General features: G+C 43.2%; 1 protein-coding gene across 11 annotated transcripts in view; it reads left to right on the top strand.

Moving 5' to 3' along the window:
• Window positions 1–20,082, top strand: part of LOC120898767 (KH domain-containing, RNA-binding, signal transduction-associated protein 2-like) — a 47,609-nt gene that overhangs the window by 17,065 nt on the left and 10,462 nt on the right. For all 11 annotated transcript variants that reach the window (XM_040305084.1, XM_040305083.1, XM_040305085.1 and 8 more), the window contains exons 3-5: window positions 5,281–5,387; window positions 5,661–5,777; window positions 5,945–6,091. In XM_040305084.1, the coding sequence (XP_040161018.1) occupies window positions 5,281–5,387; window positions 5,661–5,777; window positions 5,945–6,091 (371 nt within the window). The remainder of the gene's footprint in view (window positions 1–5,280; window positions 5,388–5,660; window positions 5,778–5,944; window positions 6,092–20,082) is intronic.

Here is a 20,082-nt window from a genome sequence, read left to right as displayed (position 1 = left end):
CATGATAACGATTATGTTTATGGGCCCGACCGGAAGATGAATTATTCCAATCGGATCCATCATCACTCGTGTAATCGTAAAACCCGGCGGTAAGATGAATGGTGTCCGCCCGTCACGGACACACCTCAGCTCACCAGCAGCGCTTGTGGCGAGATGCGAAAGCGATAAAAATATGGACCCTGCCAAAGCTCAACACACACACACACACTTACCAATACACGCACGTCCTTAGACGAGATCCGACTTCAAGGGCTCGGTTTTGGGATCAATTTGAAGCCAATAAAAGAAGTATTTTTATGGCCGACCAGTTTACTCCGGAAGTTATTTTGCGAAAGCGGATCATCGAAATGAAGCGGCGGCAGCGGACTGGAGCATATCGTGCATATCGCAGGCAGGCAGGCAGGCAGGGAAGCAAAATCACAAGCAACCTCCCGTGGACGTGGAGGATTTAATGGACAGAATATCCATACTTGGGCAGCCCGAGGGGCATCCCAACCGAAGACCCTCATCGCCGTACCCGATGGTACTGCGCCCAGGAGGTTTATAAAGTTTACCGAAGCAGGGAAAGTTGTTGGATCTTTTCCAGTGCGTTGTCGCTCTTCTTTCGCCGTCCTCGAGTGTTTCTCCTTCTCTTGCAATCTACCTCCGGAAGGACGAAAGATAACCACCCTTGATTAATCCAATAACAGGATTCCTTTGCAAGAACCGCCTCCCGCCATCATTCCCATATCATGCTGCACGGCCTCTTATATTTAGTGTGAGTCGTGTTGTTGTTGTTCTTTTTTCACTTTCCAAGGACCGATTTCCGTTTCGATCGAGCCCAACCTTTCGTCCTCATCTTCCGCTCAATCTTGATCCTTATCCCAGGGTGCGGGCGTAAGCGATGCTGCAGCATATCGAATCGACCAGCATCAGCATAGCTGATAGGTATGGCTGGACCTTTCGAAAAGATTTGTGCGGAAGTCTATTACATCCAGCCGACCCGGTGAGCTGGATGAGCGACTCTAAGCCAGGGCATGGCCAGGCAAGCAGGGCCAGTGAAAAATGATGCAAACCCTGCCTCAAAAACACAAATTGATACGAGCAAATGTGCAGCAAACGGTTGGCTTTTGTTTTGTACCGCCTAGGAGTATTGATTTTATTGCCCCGTTGTCTTATCTATTCGATCGGTCGACTTTAAGGCAAAGGTAAGGCAGAAATATATTTATCCTCAAATTCGGTAACTTTAAAGCACACCTTACGTCCAACATATGCGACGCATAGTGACGCTATCACGGAACAATAACAATATCGTTTATTATTTTATAAACGGTGCAGTTGCTCGAGGGATATGTAAATTTCGTTCGAAGCTTTTCCGCCCATCGAGCAACGAGACGAACCACAGAAATAGATGCCCATTGATTGTGTTGTGCAAAATTTATTCATTCGAATGGAAAACCTTCCCAACAGGCGGGCAACCAACGATCGAAGCGAAAGCAAAGCACACTGCAGCGTGAGCGAAGTGCTGCGCGCACGTTTACACAGCCTAAGGAAACAAAATCCCAAAGCCTGGCTGGAGGATTTGTGTTTGAAATGGAAAAACGACAACAACAGCAACCACAAAAAAACTCCGAACTCAAAACAAAAGCAGCAGAAACATCCATCCATGACGATCGATCGATTGGTTTGTTTTTTGTATGATATTTTTCAGTATTGAATGTTTCCCCCTTAGATTGTCAAAGCAACGTTGGACGTTGAATCGTATTTTATTTCACAATCGTTGTCCACTTGGCAGTGCCAGTGACATTCTGTTATTTTGAAGGGTATCAATGCACGATATTTGCTTTTTTAAGGTTAGATTTGACTTTGTGAAGTTACCATTGCAAAAACAAAACTCTTCTTCGTATCGATATAGATACCAACTTCATTGTGGATTCTTTTTTTCTGTCCTTTGAAGATAAAATAAATGTTTTTTAAACAATGGCAATAAAAATATATTTATTTTTTCTTTACGTTTTTTCTACTTCAATGTTCTATACAACATTGCACCACTGGTGATGGGATAGAGCATGCATTTGTATTCCAAACGACATGTTGAACCCATCAACTCTATGGTGGAACAAAACAAAAAAAAAAACATTCTCCTAAAACGAAAAACAACAGTTTCAAAGAACGAATTTACATATTCCATTATCCTTATATTTATACATCCTTTCTAGCGCTGTTAAATATCCTGTTACAAAAAAGCAACACGTTTACGTTCATTGCATTTCGTATTGAAATTCACCCAATGCAGCTTAGAAATGGAATTTTTGCACTGCAAGTTAAGCACGTTTACTTCCGCGTGTCAAAAGTCCGGAAATTAAATTTCAACTCACCCACTTCTCGACGTCCACACACGTTATCCGTCGCACAGTGTGCGAAACAGGAGGGGGAAAGCGAAATTCGCACGTTTGATGTATGTTGATTGATCCCCTCTACATGAACACTGCCGGGAAGCATAATTATGAAGACCATGCTGTTCAGGCGTTTCCCAACTCATAAGTGAACAAAACAGTATGCTCAATTGATAGATACACCGTCCCGATAATGGGTCTTACGGCATCAAGTCAACAAATTTGCCGAAGCTTCTCCCGGCATGCATGTTCTACCTGATTGCAAGCAATCTCCGAACCGACCACAGGCACATTAGCATGACGCCACACCACCGGGAGCTGTAAGATAACTTACTTTTAATGTTATCTTAGCACACTTTAACACTCTGCCACCGTTGCTGGTACTGTCACGTTGTCCTTACACGCCGCGAACGCGACGATTGATTCCGCTATCGCACGCCCAGCATCACACGTCCCTCCGCTCTCAACTGGTGTCACACTTTCTTTCGTGTAGCTCATAACGGAAAGTGGCGCACGTTCCATCGAGAGCAGAACGCGGAGGAAACTGCGTGTCACGTTTGCGTTCCCCGCGTACCTGATGTATGTATGTGTGAACAATTTGTTTGATTTTACCGATGTATAAATCTCCGATGGGCTTCTTCCCCCGGGAGCCTGCGAGATACCGCTTTTCCACCGGTGTACGTTGAATTTCTGCACACATGTGTTTCGTAAAACGACCGCGACGTCTGCCTTATCCGTCGGTGGTGGTGGCGGTACTCGTAAATTTTGCAGGTGTATATATTCACGTGTATACGGTACATCCTGCATGGATGCTGCGGTTTTGTGGTGCTGCGTACGGGCTCTCGAGTTGACTTATCACCAAACCTACCTACGGGGGCTTCGTTTACGCATCGAGAACTTTTGACGGCAGGACCGTTGAGCAGGGCTTGAACCGGCATTTGCAAATCAATATTCAACCGCACGAAAATTTTCCCCGATAAAGTATGCATTTACCGGAAAGCCGGTGGTACTGGCTAGCCGTTTCTGAGGTCCGGTGAAGCCAGGCGAAAGGAAAGAAGTAGTGCGCAATAGTGAAGCGAAGGTGATATCCGCCGGATATAGCCAAGTTGTACCGTGCTCAAGCAGAAGTATATCATTTCGTTCCAGGAAAGACTTGTGCGGAAATAGAACACATCCCGGTACATAATCGTGTCCACAGTTGAAGAGTCACTGGAGAGGTTTGCTTTTCGATTCAATCGCAGTCACATGTTTTCCAGTACATTAAATGGTCTTTGCTATTGCGAAAGAGCAGGTTTGCATCTTTCTTAAACTGCAACCGTACGATGTGCGTGCTGGTTTGGCCTACACATCAGCTCTGCGAGGGAAGGAGACGCAAAAGAGGCTAAAGAAAATGAACCTTCTTATCTAGCTGCTTACCACAACACAAACTGTCAGAAGCAGATGATGCTGTAGGAATAGCTTTTTTTCCGCGTAAAACGATTGCCGTGCTGTGGTGTGCGTGAAGGCTGTGCTGGTTGTGTGTACAAGATGAATTTCAACCATACATTCATCGCCATGATCCTTCAGTGACATTTCGCTGTAGGGTAAAACGAAATTTAAAAGTCTTGCGGCTCAACATTCAACCTGTGTACGACTTCATTTTTGCGAGTAAGAATGCAAAAACACGTCTTGCCTCTGCTACAACCGGGCTTTCCGAGGGTTTATCTCTTTTGTTGGTTTGTTGTTGGCTCGAAGAAGAAGAAACAAAAAGCTCGTTTTTGCCTGAACACACGGGCACGTGACAGACGTACGCCGGCTCAGTTTGTGACGAGATTCCTGAAGCCTTCAAAACCATCCCCCACAACCATATCAGCCACGCATCGTTAAGACAATGTCGAAAACAAACCACAGACTGGGGAAAACGAAAAATAAAAAACTTACTTCCTTTTGAAAGCGTTCGAAAATGGAGACGCATGGTTGCTGGTGATGATTTCGGACAAGAAAGATGTTATTTGAATTTATTGATACAGTTTTTCTTTTGCGCTCCCTCACCCCCCCCCCTTCACTCTTGCAAACAGCATCATTTGCAGTCATTTCAACAGACCAAATCTAAATGATGAAGCATTCGGCTGGCGGTGATTCGTTTTCTCCGTGGCTTATGCGTGCCCAGCCCTTGCGCGTACCTTTTACGCATTTACTTTCCATTCACGTTACGTAAATTAACGATGACTATTTTTCACCGTCCTCGTTATGAGGCGGGCACGATGCCATGCTGCGATAGACACGGTGCAAGAGAAGAGAAAAGCCTTCCCAGGCCCATATCGCCCCACAGCATTATCCCGTTAAAAGTGAAGTGATGAATATCAATCAGTGGCAGTAGGCTTTTCCACCGAACGCGTTCCGTTCGCTTGCAACTCATTCGTCCGCGCTGCCACTTTGCTTGTCGGTCGGTCAAGCAGCGAGCACAGGGACAGGGTATTCTAATCAGAAAGGATGTGAAAATTATCCTCCTGCATCCATTATCGGGTGGCGGAATGATGGGGACGGAACGGGGCGGATGGGGCAACCCACGGCCGCTCAAGCAGAGCGGTGGCCCGAGCACGTAAAAGGATAACGACTTTGAGTGCGCACGGAACCATTGCCTAATGAAGCATGCTAAAAGGGAAGCGCGGGCCGGTCGCCGGAACAGTTACATCGGAAATCCATCGCGTAAAGAAACAATCAATAAGGGTTTATGGTGGGCACAGCAAAAACAAATCGGCCAAAGCCGGTTTCGGTTGTTGTTTTCGGTTGCTGCGTTGGTGCTGAAAAGGGTCGAACCGAATCGGAAAGATCGAATAATTTTGCTATTTATTTTAAAAGTCCTGAATTTTGAGCAGCAATTTAATAATAATTTGTTTCACGTTTTTTTCTCATCTTTCGGCAGGTTCCCCCACAGTAGTGCACGAGAAAAAGAAAATGCTAGATATAACGCGAGACAGACCCATCAAAATAGCAGTGCGAGTACAAGTCCCGGTTCGAGATCATCCAAAGGTATAAGAAACATAAACACAAAAAGTAATCAATTTACATTTCTTTATTTTTTATACAAACATTGGAATTTATTAGACCAATATTTGAGACTAAAAAAACCTGTATTTTAGTAATTTGATTTACTTTATGATCAATCTTTTAAAGTAAATAAGAATCCCATTTATACCGATTGTAGCACTGCGTTGCATGACTTTCGAATTTTTCCAATATAATATGGACAGTATTTGCTGACGTAGCTTCTCCACAAACACACACACATTCATCTTTCCACAGTTCAACTTTGTCGGCAAACTGCTTGGCCCGAAGGGAAACTCGCTCAAACGACTGCAGGAAGAAACGATGTGCAAAATGGCTGTCCTGGGCAAGGGATCGATGCGCGACCGAAAGAAGGTAAGAAAACTCGTCCGCACGTCCAATCGTGTGACCACCAAATCCAGTCCTCGGTCCGGTGTGTCATCGGACGGACGCAAAAGCATACTGTGTATCGATTATTAACTCTTCGCCCTCGGCACGAACCGTTTCATTCCTCCATCACCACACACAATCATACACACAAGGAAGAGGAGCTGCGGCTCAGCGGTGATCCCCGGTACGCCCATCTGTCCGAGGATCTGCACGTGGAAATCTCAACCTACACCGCACCGGCGGAAGCGCACGCTCGTATCGCGTATGCCCTGGCGGAAGTGCGCCGGTTTCTGGTTCCGGTAAGTGCGAAAACTGCAAACAATAGCGGAATGACCCACGCAAGACATCTTGCAAACAGAGCGAAGCACAGTGAGGGAGTTTAAGAGGGATAAAGTTTTTCACGCCATCGAAAGCGCTCTCATCATCGTCGGTGTGATTCCGTGCGGCACACACAAACACACACACATCCGAGTGCCGGGACGGGAAGCAGTGCCGGACTTTCCTGAACTACTTTTATATCCGCTTGGGCTGGCAACGCGCTCACTACCGTTCGCTCGGGCAATCGCAAATGCTTTTAGTGGCAAAAACAGGCTAATAAAGCTTTAAAAGCGCACTTAACCCTTAAAGCTGCTCACTTCGGGTTTATTGGGTTTGGGGGGGGGGTTCAGCTTGCGTAGTTGCGTCGTTGTATGGAGTTTGTTGCCACTGAGCTCAAGCAAAAGACGCATGTCTTCGGAGTCGAGGTGTGCAAGATCGAAGAAACCACTGTAACGACTGCACAGAGCGGGTCCGACAGTGAAGGTGTGTTCGTCGAACGGAAGTAAAGCCAGCGGGTAAGCAGAGAGGATGGCTGTTAGTGGCCGGTGTTGTTTAGTTAATGTTTAGGGTGATTCTCGGATAGGCACTGAACAAAAAAAAAAACAGGAATGAACACAAGCATTATTACATCAGCCAACAGAGAGAGAGAACGATAGAGAGTAGTTTGACTGCAACGGAACGATGCGATAGTAAAACGCTAGTTGAAGCTTAAATTAAAGTGGTTTCTTGCAACTTGCCAACGGTCGGTGGCGATGGAAGGACTGTTTTAAAAAAAAAAAAAAGAAAGATTCCAAACCCACCCAGCAATGGATACATAAAACTTTTCATTTAGTGGGTTGTTGTTTCATGTCACGTTTACAGCATGGCCTTTTCAGAGCATTTGCTTTAGCTTCTTTTTACTTCTTTGTAGCTTGTTTCAATCGTCGATTGAAAAGTTTCTTAACCATCAACTATTCGGTGTGCAAGTAAGGGTTTCGGTTTTATTTACCAAGTAATATGTACTTGTTGCTCAATTTTGTCAAGACTTTTTTAATACACTAATACACTTCCTTTTCAATTAATTTATTATTGCAAACTTTAATCCAGACTGCAATTGCCTTTATAAGATATAAGTGACACAACTTCCTCAATTTCGATTGCTACACCGTCCGTGGTAAAATCATGCCCGTATAAAACAAATAAAAGTTTTTTTTCATCATCGTTATTAAAGCTGATACGATTGTTTTCAAGTGTGTTTTATCTGCTTCACTGTTTCGCTTTCGTTTTGCTGTAGCATTATTACAATTGACGGCAGTAAGTTTATTTTACTGCCCCCCGAAACTGTTAGTGGAGTAGAAATCATATCTGTATTCGAACTGGATAGATGAATTCATTTCAGAGTTTGGTCAGACTCGAAGGGCATTTGAAAGTTTATTATTACATTTCGTATTTATTATGGTTTGCACATTGGTATACTCGGTCAAACAATGTGAAGAATTTTAACCTTATTAAAAAGGAAAGTTTTTTTATTTTGTTTAACTTCAAATATTTTTTCAAATAATATGTATGCCTAAATATGAAAATAGAAATTCATAAGTGTTCATGGCTGTAACAGCAATCGAACTGTCTATCTATCTTTTTGCCATAATCAGTTCCGTGGCCCAAACAATCAAACATAAATCATGTCATGCGTTCAAGTCCCATATGGCCCGAGTCTCCTATACGCAATACTGAATTAAATTATGAGGAAATATATTTTTTATCAAATATTTGATCACCTTTGATGAATTTTATTCACCTTGACAGTCTCAATAAAATAAAAAAAAAAAAACTGTTAGTTGGAAATGATACGGCTGACCTTACAGTTAGATTTTGTTGATAGTTGGTCACTGAGGCAGCGTGATTAAGTGTTATAATATTCAGTGATTTATTTTCATAAAATATTTTACATACAATTTAAAATCAAATTTACAGGTATTCCTGATAAATCCTGACAAAGCCAAAACATTTAAGATACAAACAGCGTAAACAGAAAATATTGTTTCCCGAAATCTACCAATAATTTCAAATCCACTCTCCGGCCTTTATTAAATGTGAAATCAATCAGTGTGACATGATTCACCACATGTCGTGCTAAACATGCCGGTTAATAAAATGCATGTTACAGCAGAAAACTGTTGCTCTGGTAAGTTGTGGTGTCCAATACTAATTTCTACTTGCCTCACAAACACACAGCACCAAATCAACCATAATGTTTTCATGAAAGATTTCACTGAAAATGCTTGCTGAAGCAAAAATCACCCCCAAAGGTAACTCTCTATACACGTCGATTTGAGGAGCTACCCAACAGACCATTCCTTCAGCCTACACATGGTCTCACCGATTTAGCTCCAGCTATTGGTCACTTGAATTCAATTCGGGTTTGCTTGTGGGAACAAACATATCAAAGGAATCCATTTAAATTGTAACATGAAATGCGAACGGCATCCGCTCGCTTCGGGCCCCAGCACCACCGCCGCCACCACCGCCACCGAATGTTGGATTGTTTGTTACGGCCCAGTTACAGAGTGTGCCTTTATTATCGCTGGCAACGGCTTCCATGTAGAGATTCGTTACGTGATGGAGAGTGAAACTAGAACCAGCGTGAGGGACACAAAATTCTGAAAATGAAATTTGCCAAACAGGCACTTTTCTGTCCACTTTGCTCCCAGCCGACGAGGTACCTTTTCAGCGTTCAGCAGCGTACTGGCAAACTAAACGAAACAGATGTTGTTGTGGAATGGTGAAATAGCCGGCGGGTTTCATCGGCAGCAACTGTTAGATGATAGAAAGCACATTCCAAAGCGTTATAGTGATGTTTGAAAAGCGGTGCCGAATTGCAAAAACAAGCTTCGTCGGTGGATGTGATACGTCCTAATGACAATTGTTAAACGGCTGCCAAGGGTTTGCGGACGATTAGGAACGGGTCAGTGAACATGGTAAACAAGAACGCTAAATCGAATGTAGACGTCGCACCCCGCAAGACGGTACGCCCCATCTTCAATAGCACGCAAGCACGTGCAGATTTGGTGAGTCTTGAATTGAAAGTGAAGATTAAACTTCCTCCACGATTCCAATTAATTTCGAGTCCCAAATTAACGCTACATTGACTTGGGCAAGGGATAGTGGCAAAAACAATGTGAACCAACCCAACCAACAATCCTTTCCCGATGGCAACGCCGTCCTCCCAACGGTCCCCGGCAGCAATCACAACCTATCGTTGCCATTTTCTACGAAGCTGGGAGGCATTTGCAAATGAAACGCAACCAAAAATCAATTAGTTCGAAAGGAATTTCTTGAGCCAAGGGAGCCAGAAAGAAAGCAGCTTGAAGCTGGATTCAACGATATCCTGTATCGTACAGGTGATGTTTGGTAACGCCCACGGCCATTGCCGCATTGACACAAGCACACATCTCACATGGGCTTTGATGTTGTCAATAGTACCTGACAAAAAGCTGTAATGTTGACTTTGGTTAAATCTTGATGCCAATACCACAATCAAAAAAGGCTTTATGGGGAGTGGTGAACGACGTATTCGATCCTGCTGATGTATGATGGAACGTAAAGGTGTAGATGTTTTCGAAGAGTGGTCACAAAATTGCCATTTTGGAGAAAATAGCTGTAGTCTCACTACCAGTACAACCTGTTGGGAAATGCATTTAGATCGTTATCATCCATGGGAAAAATCTCACACAATGTAAACGTTGAACACGATGCTAGTTTTACCTAGTGGTAGAAGAAATATTTTTCCTCTCTTAATATGCGTATCTGTTCTTTATGGGTCTGACTTTAGTAGATGCGATTTTGTGTGAGTGTTTTTTTTGTGTGTCTTCTTGCTTCCACACCTACTCAATGTCCTACAATGAGAGACGGGTGAGACAATGCAAGTCAGGTCATGCATTTTAATGCAGCGCACTGTTGTACGGCGCACATTCTACGGTGAAAGTATCCTTTCGGGAAATCAAAACACTCAGAAAAACGTTCGCTGCACGTTGAGTACCGGCATCGTGAAATGAAACACACACACACACAAAAAACTCACCCAGCTTTGGTGCTAGTGCGTCGGGCTAGCATAGCACGGGACGGAATGGCTAAATCACATTTCCACCTCATAAATTACGGCTCACGACGTCAGAATGGCAAATCGTTTCAACGACACCGACAGCCTTAACAGCAGCCCTGATGGGACACTGTGCGATGTGTGTGGGATGTGTTTCTGTGTGACTTCAAGTTTGCTAGTGAATGCCCTACAGGCAGATGAATGAAGCCACAGAAAACAAACACACAATTGTTTTGTATACGATGAGTGTTTTGGTTTCTTCTATTTGCTCGAGTATCGTTTCTCACTGCACTGAAACGCGGATGATTCTACTGAGTTGTTGATTGTATGGATATCTTTTTTATCGCGCACAGATAATTAAGCTTTTTATATAATTGTCGTGTTTTTGTGTCGAGTTGCAAGGCATTTGTATACATATTCTGAGAAGCATTTCAATTCGCCAAACTCCAATCAACGCATTAGAAGCTCGGATAACTACTGAACCAAACGAACCGATACGCCAGCGCACCATTTCCTTTGTCCATTCGGTGTACTTGGAATGGCATGGTAGTGCGGGAGAAACATGCACGCACGCACAGTTGTCACATAAATCCCAATTAACTATCCCAGCTGCCTAGTTCAGCGACTTATGTCACTCTCAATAATATCGCACCGGTGGCCAGCACGACAGTCCGGCAGGCAGGCAACATCTCAACCTACCCCGACCGACAGCTGCGGAATCACAGTCATTAGCTCGGAGTTAATTAATTTGGTCATAAATTCATCATCAACGGTTTTCCGAAGATAACAACACCTGTGTGCGTGCGTAGAGCGTGTTGTCGTGTAGGCAGATGGCAGTCGGTTCAGAAATCGATATGAAAATGATAAAAATGGAAAACAACCGCCATGAAGCTTGTTGCTTACCGGTCGAAAGCAGAATTGTTTAAAGAAAGTGTCTGATAAAGCGTAACAGAAAGGCGAAACACCGATGCGGAGAGGTGAAAAGGTGCGGACTCGCTGTCAAAGTTGAGCCGTCTCGGGCAAACTCCCGAGTCACGGTCAAAGGAGCAAGTCATAAAGCTCCGCAGCTGAATGCCGTCCCATTCCCTGCGGGATAGCTGGGACCCCCATGAGGAGAGTGTGGTGGAGTTCCATGGAAACCGTGTCCATGAGGTGATGGATGCATGTTGCTACCGCTAATAAAACGGTTCAGGTGGTTTGATAAATGGCTTCCCCGGCCAAGTCGACGGCAGGGATGCCGTTCGACCTGGGGCAGTCAGGACAATGGACTGGACTGCTCTAGCTAGCTGGAGTACTGTGAAGCCGAAAGTTGAAAGCGACTAATCGGAAGCGCCAGCTACACCATCGTCGTCTTTATCGCTTAGCATCTTACCAGCTATCCCGCTTGGGCGTACAGGTTACGAAGATTGCCATAGCAGTCGTACACTGGAGCGTTACACCGTGAGCGCCTTGGCTCAAGCATAATCGCGAAACCCATACAAAGACGAATCAAGATGTCATTTTTCATCCGCAAGCTGCGTGCCACCCCTGTGGCTGACTAAATCGAAGTTAAGTACCTTGGGTGGTACTTAAAATGCTACCCTCAAAGTAATGATGAATGGTAGGCCTTGATATAATTTGCTTTGTTTTTTTTGCTGGTTGGTAAGAGCAAGTAGGTGCAACCTGAGCAGCATAAATGAATTAAGAGATTCAATGTGTTCGGAGAGGAATCAGCACTGAAGATTCTGGAACGAAGCTTTCGTCGAAATGATTTAATGTCTCTTGCTTACTACAGTTGTGAAAGCATCAAGCAAGGAAGCGATCCGTTCAATGTAAACTTAAAGCAAACGGGCCCATTAACGCTGCCACAGAAGCGCACATATTTGCGCTGCCGTAATTCGCTGCTCATTGAAACACAAATTACGTGCGGCATTTAAAATGTAGATTTGCTTATTGCCCATGGAAATGGCAAGTGCTGACACCCGATTTGCATTATCGAGAGGCTGCAACACGGCTGCGGATCAACTGTGCGCTACTCAAGGACGATCCCTCGATTGGAAAGGTTGATGAAAGACAAACCAATGCTACCGCTAGCGGATTGGTTTCGCTCCCGCAAGCTGCTTTGCAATTCGGCACGAACACCACGGAACGGAAGCGTCAGCAGATCAACGCAAACGGAATGTGCTTCGAAAATGAGGTGAGCTATACTTCCTCTTCCTTGCTCGAGCTCCAGTGGAAGCGAACCGTACCGTGGCGGCAACCGGTAGCAGACCCCGAGCGCGCTGTGGAAAGTGTCCTTGAGGAAAGCTGTGCCAATTGATGAACTTCAAGACGGAAGTGTTGGCAGTCCTGGGACGGTAAACTATGGCACGCTTGGACGGGCACGCCTGCCTTGCAAGCTGCCTGCACGTGACATTCGAATGTGCGAACGTGCCGAAATGCTTAAAGTTGTTGCTTTGCGGGGCAATCGATTGGTCGCCTCCGTTCGCCTTGTCGAAACGGCGGTGTGATTGAAGAACTTCCACGTCGTTGTTTGTGCTTTTGTGCTGCCGGAGCGACCGGAATAAAGGAAACGGGTCCGGGCGTTCGTGACCGTACGCCGTAAGACAGAGTTTACTTTCCGATCAAGATGAGCGTCGATTGGTGGAGTGCCGATTTATCGCAAAAATCCAATTCCAAGACGCTCGCTCGCTTGCCTGATCGAGTATCGCATCCGGCTGGCAGAAACGGGAACACTTGGCTAGGTACCACACAAATATTGTACCCCGTGCCAGCGTTGCCTGTTCGTTGTGCCCGTCACCGCCTGACGCTTCTTCTTTTACTGTCAGCCGCACGAGCAGGGAACGAAACGAAATCCGAACGTGCAGATATTATATTAATTCTTGCGCTCCCTCTGGTTCTGTATTTCACTCTGCCCGAGAACGTGGATGGCTTTATCTACTTACGAAATCGCTTCTTAAATTGCATTTTTGGAGTTTCCATACTTGCTACTCCACTCGAGAACCATTCATCCTACCGGTCGAGGGAAGTGCTCTGTAATTTGCAAGAAAAATGATATTGCACTCATCTCGTGAGAGGAGCTGTAAAGCAATTGCAGCTCATTCTGGTTAGCTGATGGATTTGAAATGTTACAGAGTGGTGATGTTTGGGCATTAATTTTCAATTTTCATGAAAAAACTTTTGTTTTAAACTTTAAGTATGATTTGATTAGATCCGTCAGTGACCATCTTATTGCTATAAAAAAGGTGATATTTAGATTAATATGTGCAGAGTATTAACCGAAAACTCTCCGATGTACTGTTAAGCTGTTTTAAATGAAATGTAAAATAAGTTTTACTATTTTTTGTAGTTTCAAACTGATATTTTCTATCTCAGAATTCTTCTGTTCAAGGCTAGTTTTGTTGGTGAGAAAAACCTTCAAAAAATAGGATTTTTGTTATGATTTATCTATTTTTTGTCAAAATATTACATACTTTTTCATAAATATTGGCTACAGTTTGTACTAGTAAATGTAACCGACATTTGTATTTGTAATGTGCATTCGGTCTATAAAACCATTGTGTTTATTTATTTATTTATTTATTTATTTATTTATTTATTTAAATCAAAGTTATCGGGCAGTATGCCTAAATAACTTAATGCTTACAGTGTACAAGTTTAAATTATGGCCCTAGAACTAACTTGAATATGCTGACGCAGCTGACTAACGGATTGATTGAAATCTGCTGATAACCCTAACCTATTATACACATCAATCATTTTGAGCAGTGGATCATTGGCACCAAAACCAGTCGATCTAAAAGGGCTTCTTATTAGCTCTCTACTTCTAAGACCTCTAGAGGGAGTAGAAAAGCAAATAAAATTTAAAATGTCAGGTGCATCAAAATCTCCAATTAATAATTTATGCATGAAAGTTATCTGAGCCGTAGTTCTCCTATGCTGTAAAGTCTCTAAGCCAAATAGTAAACACCGAACATTATACGAAGGACGTGGAATTTGGTTTGACCAGGGAAGACGATGAAACATAACACGTGTGATTTTTTTCTGAATTTTTTCAATTTTATCTATGTATGTGATTTGATGGGGACACCAAACTACACTGGCAAATTCCAGGATGGGACGGACTAGAGAACAGTATAATGTTTTTAAACTGAAAGGATCTTTAAAGTCGGCCGAGACACGTAAGACAAATCCTAACAGTTTAAGAGCTTTAGTGACGATAGTTTGATAATGGCTAGATAAACTAAGCTTACTGTCTAAAATAACTCCTAAGTCCCGAACCTGAGAAAAACGTGGAACGCTGTCTTCATTGATTTTGTAGTTATAAATAATAGGATTTTTTTTCTTTGAGAATGTTATACAACTACATTTGCTAACATTAAGTAACATTTCATTATTAAAACACCATGCAGAAAAATAGTTTAACGAGTCTTGTAACATTTCACAGTCGTCAGAATATTTAACAGGTAGGAACATTTTTAGATCGTCAGCATATAATAACAATTTAACATGAGGAATAGCAAACACGACATCGTTAATAAATATAATAAATAGTAAAGGTCCTAATATACTCCCTTGAGGAACACCAGATAAATTATGGAATGTGGCAGATAAACTAGTTCCTATCTTAACGTTAATGCAACGATCAGTTAAATAACTTCTTAACCACTCAACAACATTTGTGTGAACACCATACTTTGATAATTTAGATAGCAATAGAAAGTGGTTGACCTTGTCAAAAGCAGCGCAGAAGTCAGTATAAATGACGTCAACCTGTAAGCCCTTGTCAATATAGGAGTGGCAAAAGTTAAGTAAGTATATTAGATTGGTCTCAATCGATCGTTTCGGCATAAAGCCATGTTGAACATTAGAAATTAATGGTGAAAAGGCTTGGAGCATATGACGAGACATTATCTTTTCAAACAGTTTACTGCACGCACATAACATAGAAATTCCTCTATAATTGCACACATTACTTTTGTCAGATTTTTTATAAACAGGAAACATCCACGATGATTTCCAAAGACGCGGGAAGCATTTCGATTGCAAGGATTTGTTGAATAGTTTGGTCAGTATGGGAATGAGAGCAGCCTTGCAATTAATGAGAATTGCGCTGGGAATATTGTCAGGCCCAGGTGCGTAGGAAAGCTTCAACAACGAAATAGCAGATTCCACCTCATCATCGTTGATTAGTGGTGTGCATAAATTAACCTCATCATTTATGAAGGATAAAGCCGATGTTGAGTTAGACGGAACCGAGGAATTGTTGGTGTACACAGAAGAGAAATATGAGGCAAATGCATTGCAAAACTCTTCATCTCCGGTAATGGTGTTTCCCTCAAACTGCATCGAGGAAGGAAGTCGTCCACAGGATTCCTTATCTTTAGCAAATTTCCAGAATGATGTGGGATGTCTTTTGATATTGATTTCAATTTTCCTGACGTAGTTGGCGTAGGCGGTTCGGTTCAGCTGCTTATATATTTTTGAGGCGCGAGCAAAATTTATTTGATTAGTGCTGTTTTTTAGTCGATGCAGTTTTTTAAGGGCCCGTGATCTTCGACGTTTAGCCAAACGTAGTGCAGAATTGGTCCATGGTGGATGAGCACGAACATTAAACCGTGGGATGAATTGTTCATACAGTTCATTCATTTGAGAAGAAAATTCAGCCACACTGTCGTTGATGTCGTCATAGTCAGCGATAGAGTCCCAGTTGATTTGGTTAAGTGCAGAAACGAGATCAGTGAAATTAGTTCGTCTAAAATTGAAATCTGCTTGACGTGGGGGTTGAGATGACGGCACACTGTATTGCGGGAGCGTGAAGTATGTAAGTAAAGCTGGATGATGTCCATCAGGTTCAACAATACTTTCGATGCATAATTCGATTGGCCTCATGTAATCAGTAAGTTTGTCGTTCGCAAACACTAGATCTAACATGTTGTTATTGTGGTTTAGAACAGTGTTAAGTTGGCGAAGACCTTCAAAGCTTAGTTCATCGAGTAGAGCTTGACTGGTAGGGGATAGTCGGGTAAGCATAAGATTCAGTGTCGGAAATTTGCCGTTGATATCCCACTTAAGATTAGGTTGATTGAAGTCCCCGAACAGAATAAAAAAGTCATTCTTATATTTCTCTCTCGTTAAGTGCAATGAATTACAGAATGCATTTATGGTGTCCATGTTGGCTGATTGATCAGGAGGCAAATAAAATGATCCGATGATTAGCGAAACATTAAGAACTTTTACTCGAACCCAAAGGCATTCAATTGTAGATGTGTTTGTCGAGCACAGAGAGGAAGCATAATTTGCATTGATCGCAACGAGGACACCACCACCTCTACATTTGTTACTGTTTGCTGCAGAACGATCCGTACGGAATGTATTAAAGCGGTTGTTATCAAACAAAAGCTCAGATGGAAAGCTGTCATCTAGCCACGTTTCCGTAAGAACGATAACATCCCAGTCGGCGATTGCAGTATTAGCAAAACATTCAGAGGTTTTAGTACGTAAGCCTCTCACGTTTTGATAAAATATATTGAATGTGTTTAGTACTGGCTCCATAGGTACAGTTGAATGACTTAATGTTGGCTTAAAAAAGTCGAACCGGAGGAATTGTTTTGAGTCAGGTGAGTTTCAGGTGAGTTTGCATTTTTAAGATGATGGCTCGGTGATGGACTATGTTGTGTTGTGTGTGTTGGTGGGATCACATTTATGCAGTTGACATCATTATGCATAAAATTAGTAGTTGAGAAACTTCTGGCAGTTGAATTGTTTGAAGCAGGAAAGCAAGATACCGGGAGTGTTGGTGTGAATTGTTTCTGTGTACGTTGGTGAAATTCAAACTGGCGGTAAACAAATCCGCATGGCCAAGTTGAAGGAGAGAAAGCGAGCTCGCCAAACTCCGATGGAATGCCGATCTTAAAGGACACATACTTTAGTGAGCTTGTGACGCGACCTCTTGGTATGACACACTTCACCGAACAGTCAGTGCATTTTAACCTTCCTAGAATGAACATTTTCATATTCTCCTCAGTTACAGTGGGTGCAATCCTAGTTACAAACATCCAAACTTTTGGCTCAGGTGCAGGAATGAATTGTATGGTGTCTGTGTTGATGTGATCATTGGCAGTGCCGGTGTGAAGAATTGCTTGTGTTGGATTTATGTGTTCATTATCAGAGAGCATACGCGATTGAGAGTGTGGTAGTGAGTTCTGTTTGACGGGAGTTGGTGTTGGTGACATAGGAGTATCGGTGGATGTGTGGGATGTTTTATCGGTGAGAGAGATGGTACTCACAGTCGGAGCGATTTTCTCACGCTCTTGCGGCATCACTCTATTTGGATCCAGCTGAGATATCCTTTGATCAAGCTCACTCCGTATTGCATTTTTCAACTCATCTTTCAGTGTATTCATCAAGCACGAAATTGATGAGAATAAATCTGATCTCGAGTCACGGCATTTCTCGCACATCCAGCAGAGACCACGATTGCGTGCCACCTCCTTAACACAAGTGGCGGCAAGTTTAATGCATTCCGGATGAAAGGCAGAATTGCACTCCGAAAAAGGAAGATTGCCAATACAAACAACCGGATCTTTGTTGATAGTAGTAGAGCAGATTGCACAGTCCATTATGAGAGAGAGTATCGATCACTAAGGTGAGCAGTGAGAGTGAACGGAGAGGACACTTATTGATGAGCTGGTGCGAATTACTCTCTGAGTGTATTAAGCAGGGTCAATAACACTGAACCGCTGTCGCCGATGAAACACAAATCACGCAGAAAATACAAATTCAGGCACGCGTTCTCGTAGAAATTCTCGTACGATGCAGGAACAAAATGCTTCAACACAGCAACACAGCAAAACTTGCGATAGGAACAGCTTCACAAACTCAAAAACGAACGATTTCAAACCAAAATCACACCAAAAACAGACAGTACACAGGAGCAACGCAGAAACACGTCCAAACGCTTCAGTGGCCAACTCACCGGAACGAGTAAACTTATTTGCATCGGTCAAGAAGCTAGGGGGCTAAGATTCCCCACCGTACGTTTATCTTCATCGTCGTGCGCTACCATTCTCCAAAGAGCGTTGTTCCCTTGCCTGTCTAACGAAATATAGCGGTTGAATCCGTTTTCAGCCAATAGAGCACACTTAGCCATTGTAATGGAGCGATAAAGTGGCTGCGCGTTGGTATACAGCTTTGTTCCACGCCAAGTTTTGCCGCTTTTCAAGTTTGCTAATCCTGCCCGAATGCTCCTTCTCTGCCCGTGCCGCTCACTGTTGGCAAACGGTGGCAAACAAAGTTCGCCGCAAACGAGAAGACTTACATGCCGCCGGGCTTCGTAGCTCGTTAATTAAACAGTTCTATGGGCGCGGCCAGAATGGGTTTGATTTGGTGCGGCTTCCAGCGTAACACATTTTCGGTAGCCGGGTTGGCCGCGTTGCTCCCAAGTCGTTTGATGTTGACGAAACATTCAAGCAGCAACCATCGGGAATGGCACTTCGAGACGACCATAGAAGTTTCAAGCCATGCCAAGGAGCAGTTTGGAACATCAAATTACGCTGTAACTGGCAGCTATTTTGGACGAGCTACGCTATTCGTTTACTCGTCTTGTTGGAAAATCGGATAGTGCACTTCAATGGAAAGAATTAATTATGAATTACAATCCAGCAATGCAACGTTAGCCCGGTAGAAATTCATCGTACTTTTGAGGGAGCTTGAGGTTGTAACTGTTAAACACTCTAATTGCAAATTTGTATCATTTTCTTGTATCGTTTATCTTAAAGCTGCACCTACGAACCATACTGTGCCGGAATGCCAGGAGTGAACAAAAAAAAAGAAAACACGGCGGGGCATGAAAATAGCATGCCTGCCCCAAATATATCTTACGAATTGCTTCTTAATGCTCCATTAGCCGTAGAAGCGGTGGATGATCAGCGTCAATAATCATCTACACATCGTTGTGTGCTAAACTTTTCCTAGTCCCGCGCTGGGGGAAGCCGTGTGCCTCTGGGCATGATTTTCTTCGCAATTACTTACCCATGCTCTCTACCGGTACGCTACGCTTCCATGGGCGTAATCGTTTGCCGGTGAAACTTTTCAATCCACTGCGCTAAGCCGCACACGTTTTTGGGGGTCGTATTAGGGAGGAGAAGGCGGCCTGTTAAAGCTTGAGATCAATCTCACTCATTACGATGGTGGCGTAAATATTAGAAGCCACGTGCCTTTGATCAGGCAATAACTTTACACGGTAAGGGGTGGATTATTCCTCATTTGTATCATCAATCAAAAACATTGTATTGAAATGCTTCTGTGGTTGAGTGTCGAAAACCTGATCACCAAAGCAAGGAAATCTGTACATGTTGAAAATGCATCCTTGTTTAGCTTAAAATCAAGCATTTATGTTCAAACGTTGCTCCATGTTTTACGATGCAGTTTTTACGTATAGCTTTACGTTTGGCTTTTAAAACTTAACAACCTCTAGCTAACATACGTTTGCTCGAATTCTGTGAAAAATATTCCCCTATATTTGACGTGACTCGTAACACCTTTCGATTGCTTCCAGAAGCTAATAGTTTCAGTTTGATTCGAAGGTTCGCGCTCGAGACTTCCGCCACTAATCGGATTATGCTACGGCTGAGAGAGGATTTTAAAATCACTTTCTTAGTTTCTTTAAGTGCTTCGGTCCGGTGGGACCATACTCTCCTGTCCAGCAGCGTTCGTGATAGTCCGGATGCAGTAGGTGAAAGCAATGTTGCAGAAAAAAGGGTTGACTAACTCAAGAGCTAAGCGTTCCTTGCGCTAAGCGGGAGGAACAGTTTAAACTGTCAGCATTATAATCCGTTTATAACAAGTGAACGGATTTCGGAATGTTTCATTTGAAGCGAATCTAGTAAGTTGAGTGGAGCAACGTTCTCGCAG

This window comes from Anopheles arabiensis, chromosome 2, assembly GCF_016920715.1.
Source record: "Anopheles arabiensis isolate DONGOLA chromosome 2, AaraD3, whole genome shotgun sequence".
Lineage (NCBI taxonomy): Eukaryota > Metazoa > Arthropoda > Insecta > Diptera > Culicidae > Anopheles > Anopheles arabiensis.
Note: the sequence above shows the minus strand (reverse complement) of the source record. Positions and strands in the feature narration are given on the sequence as shown.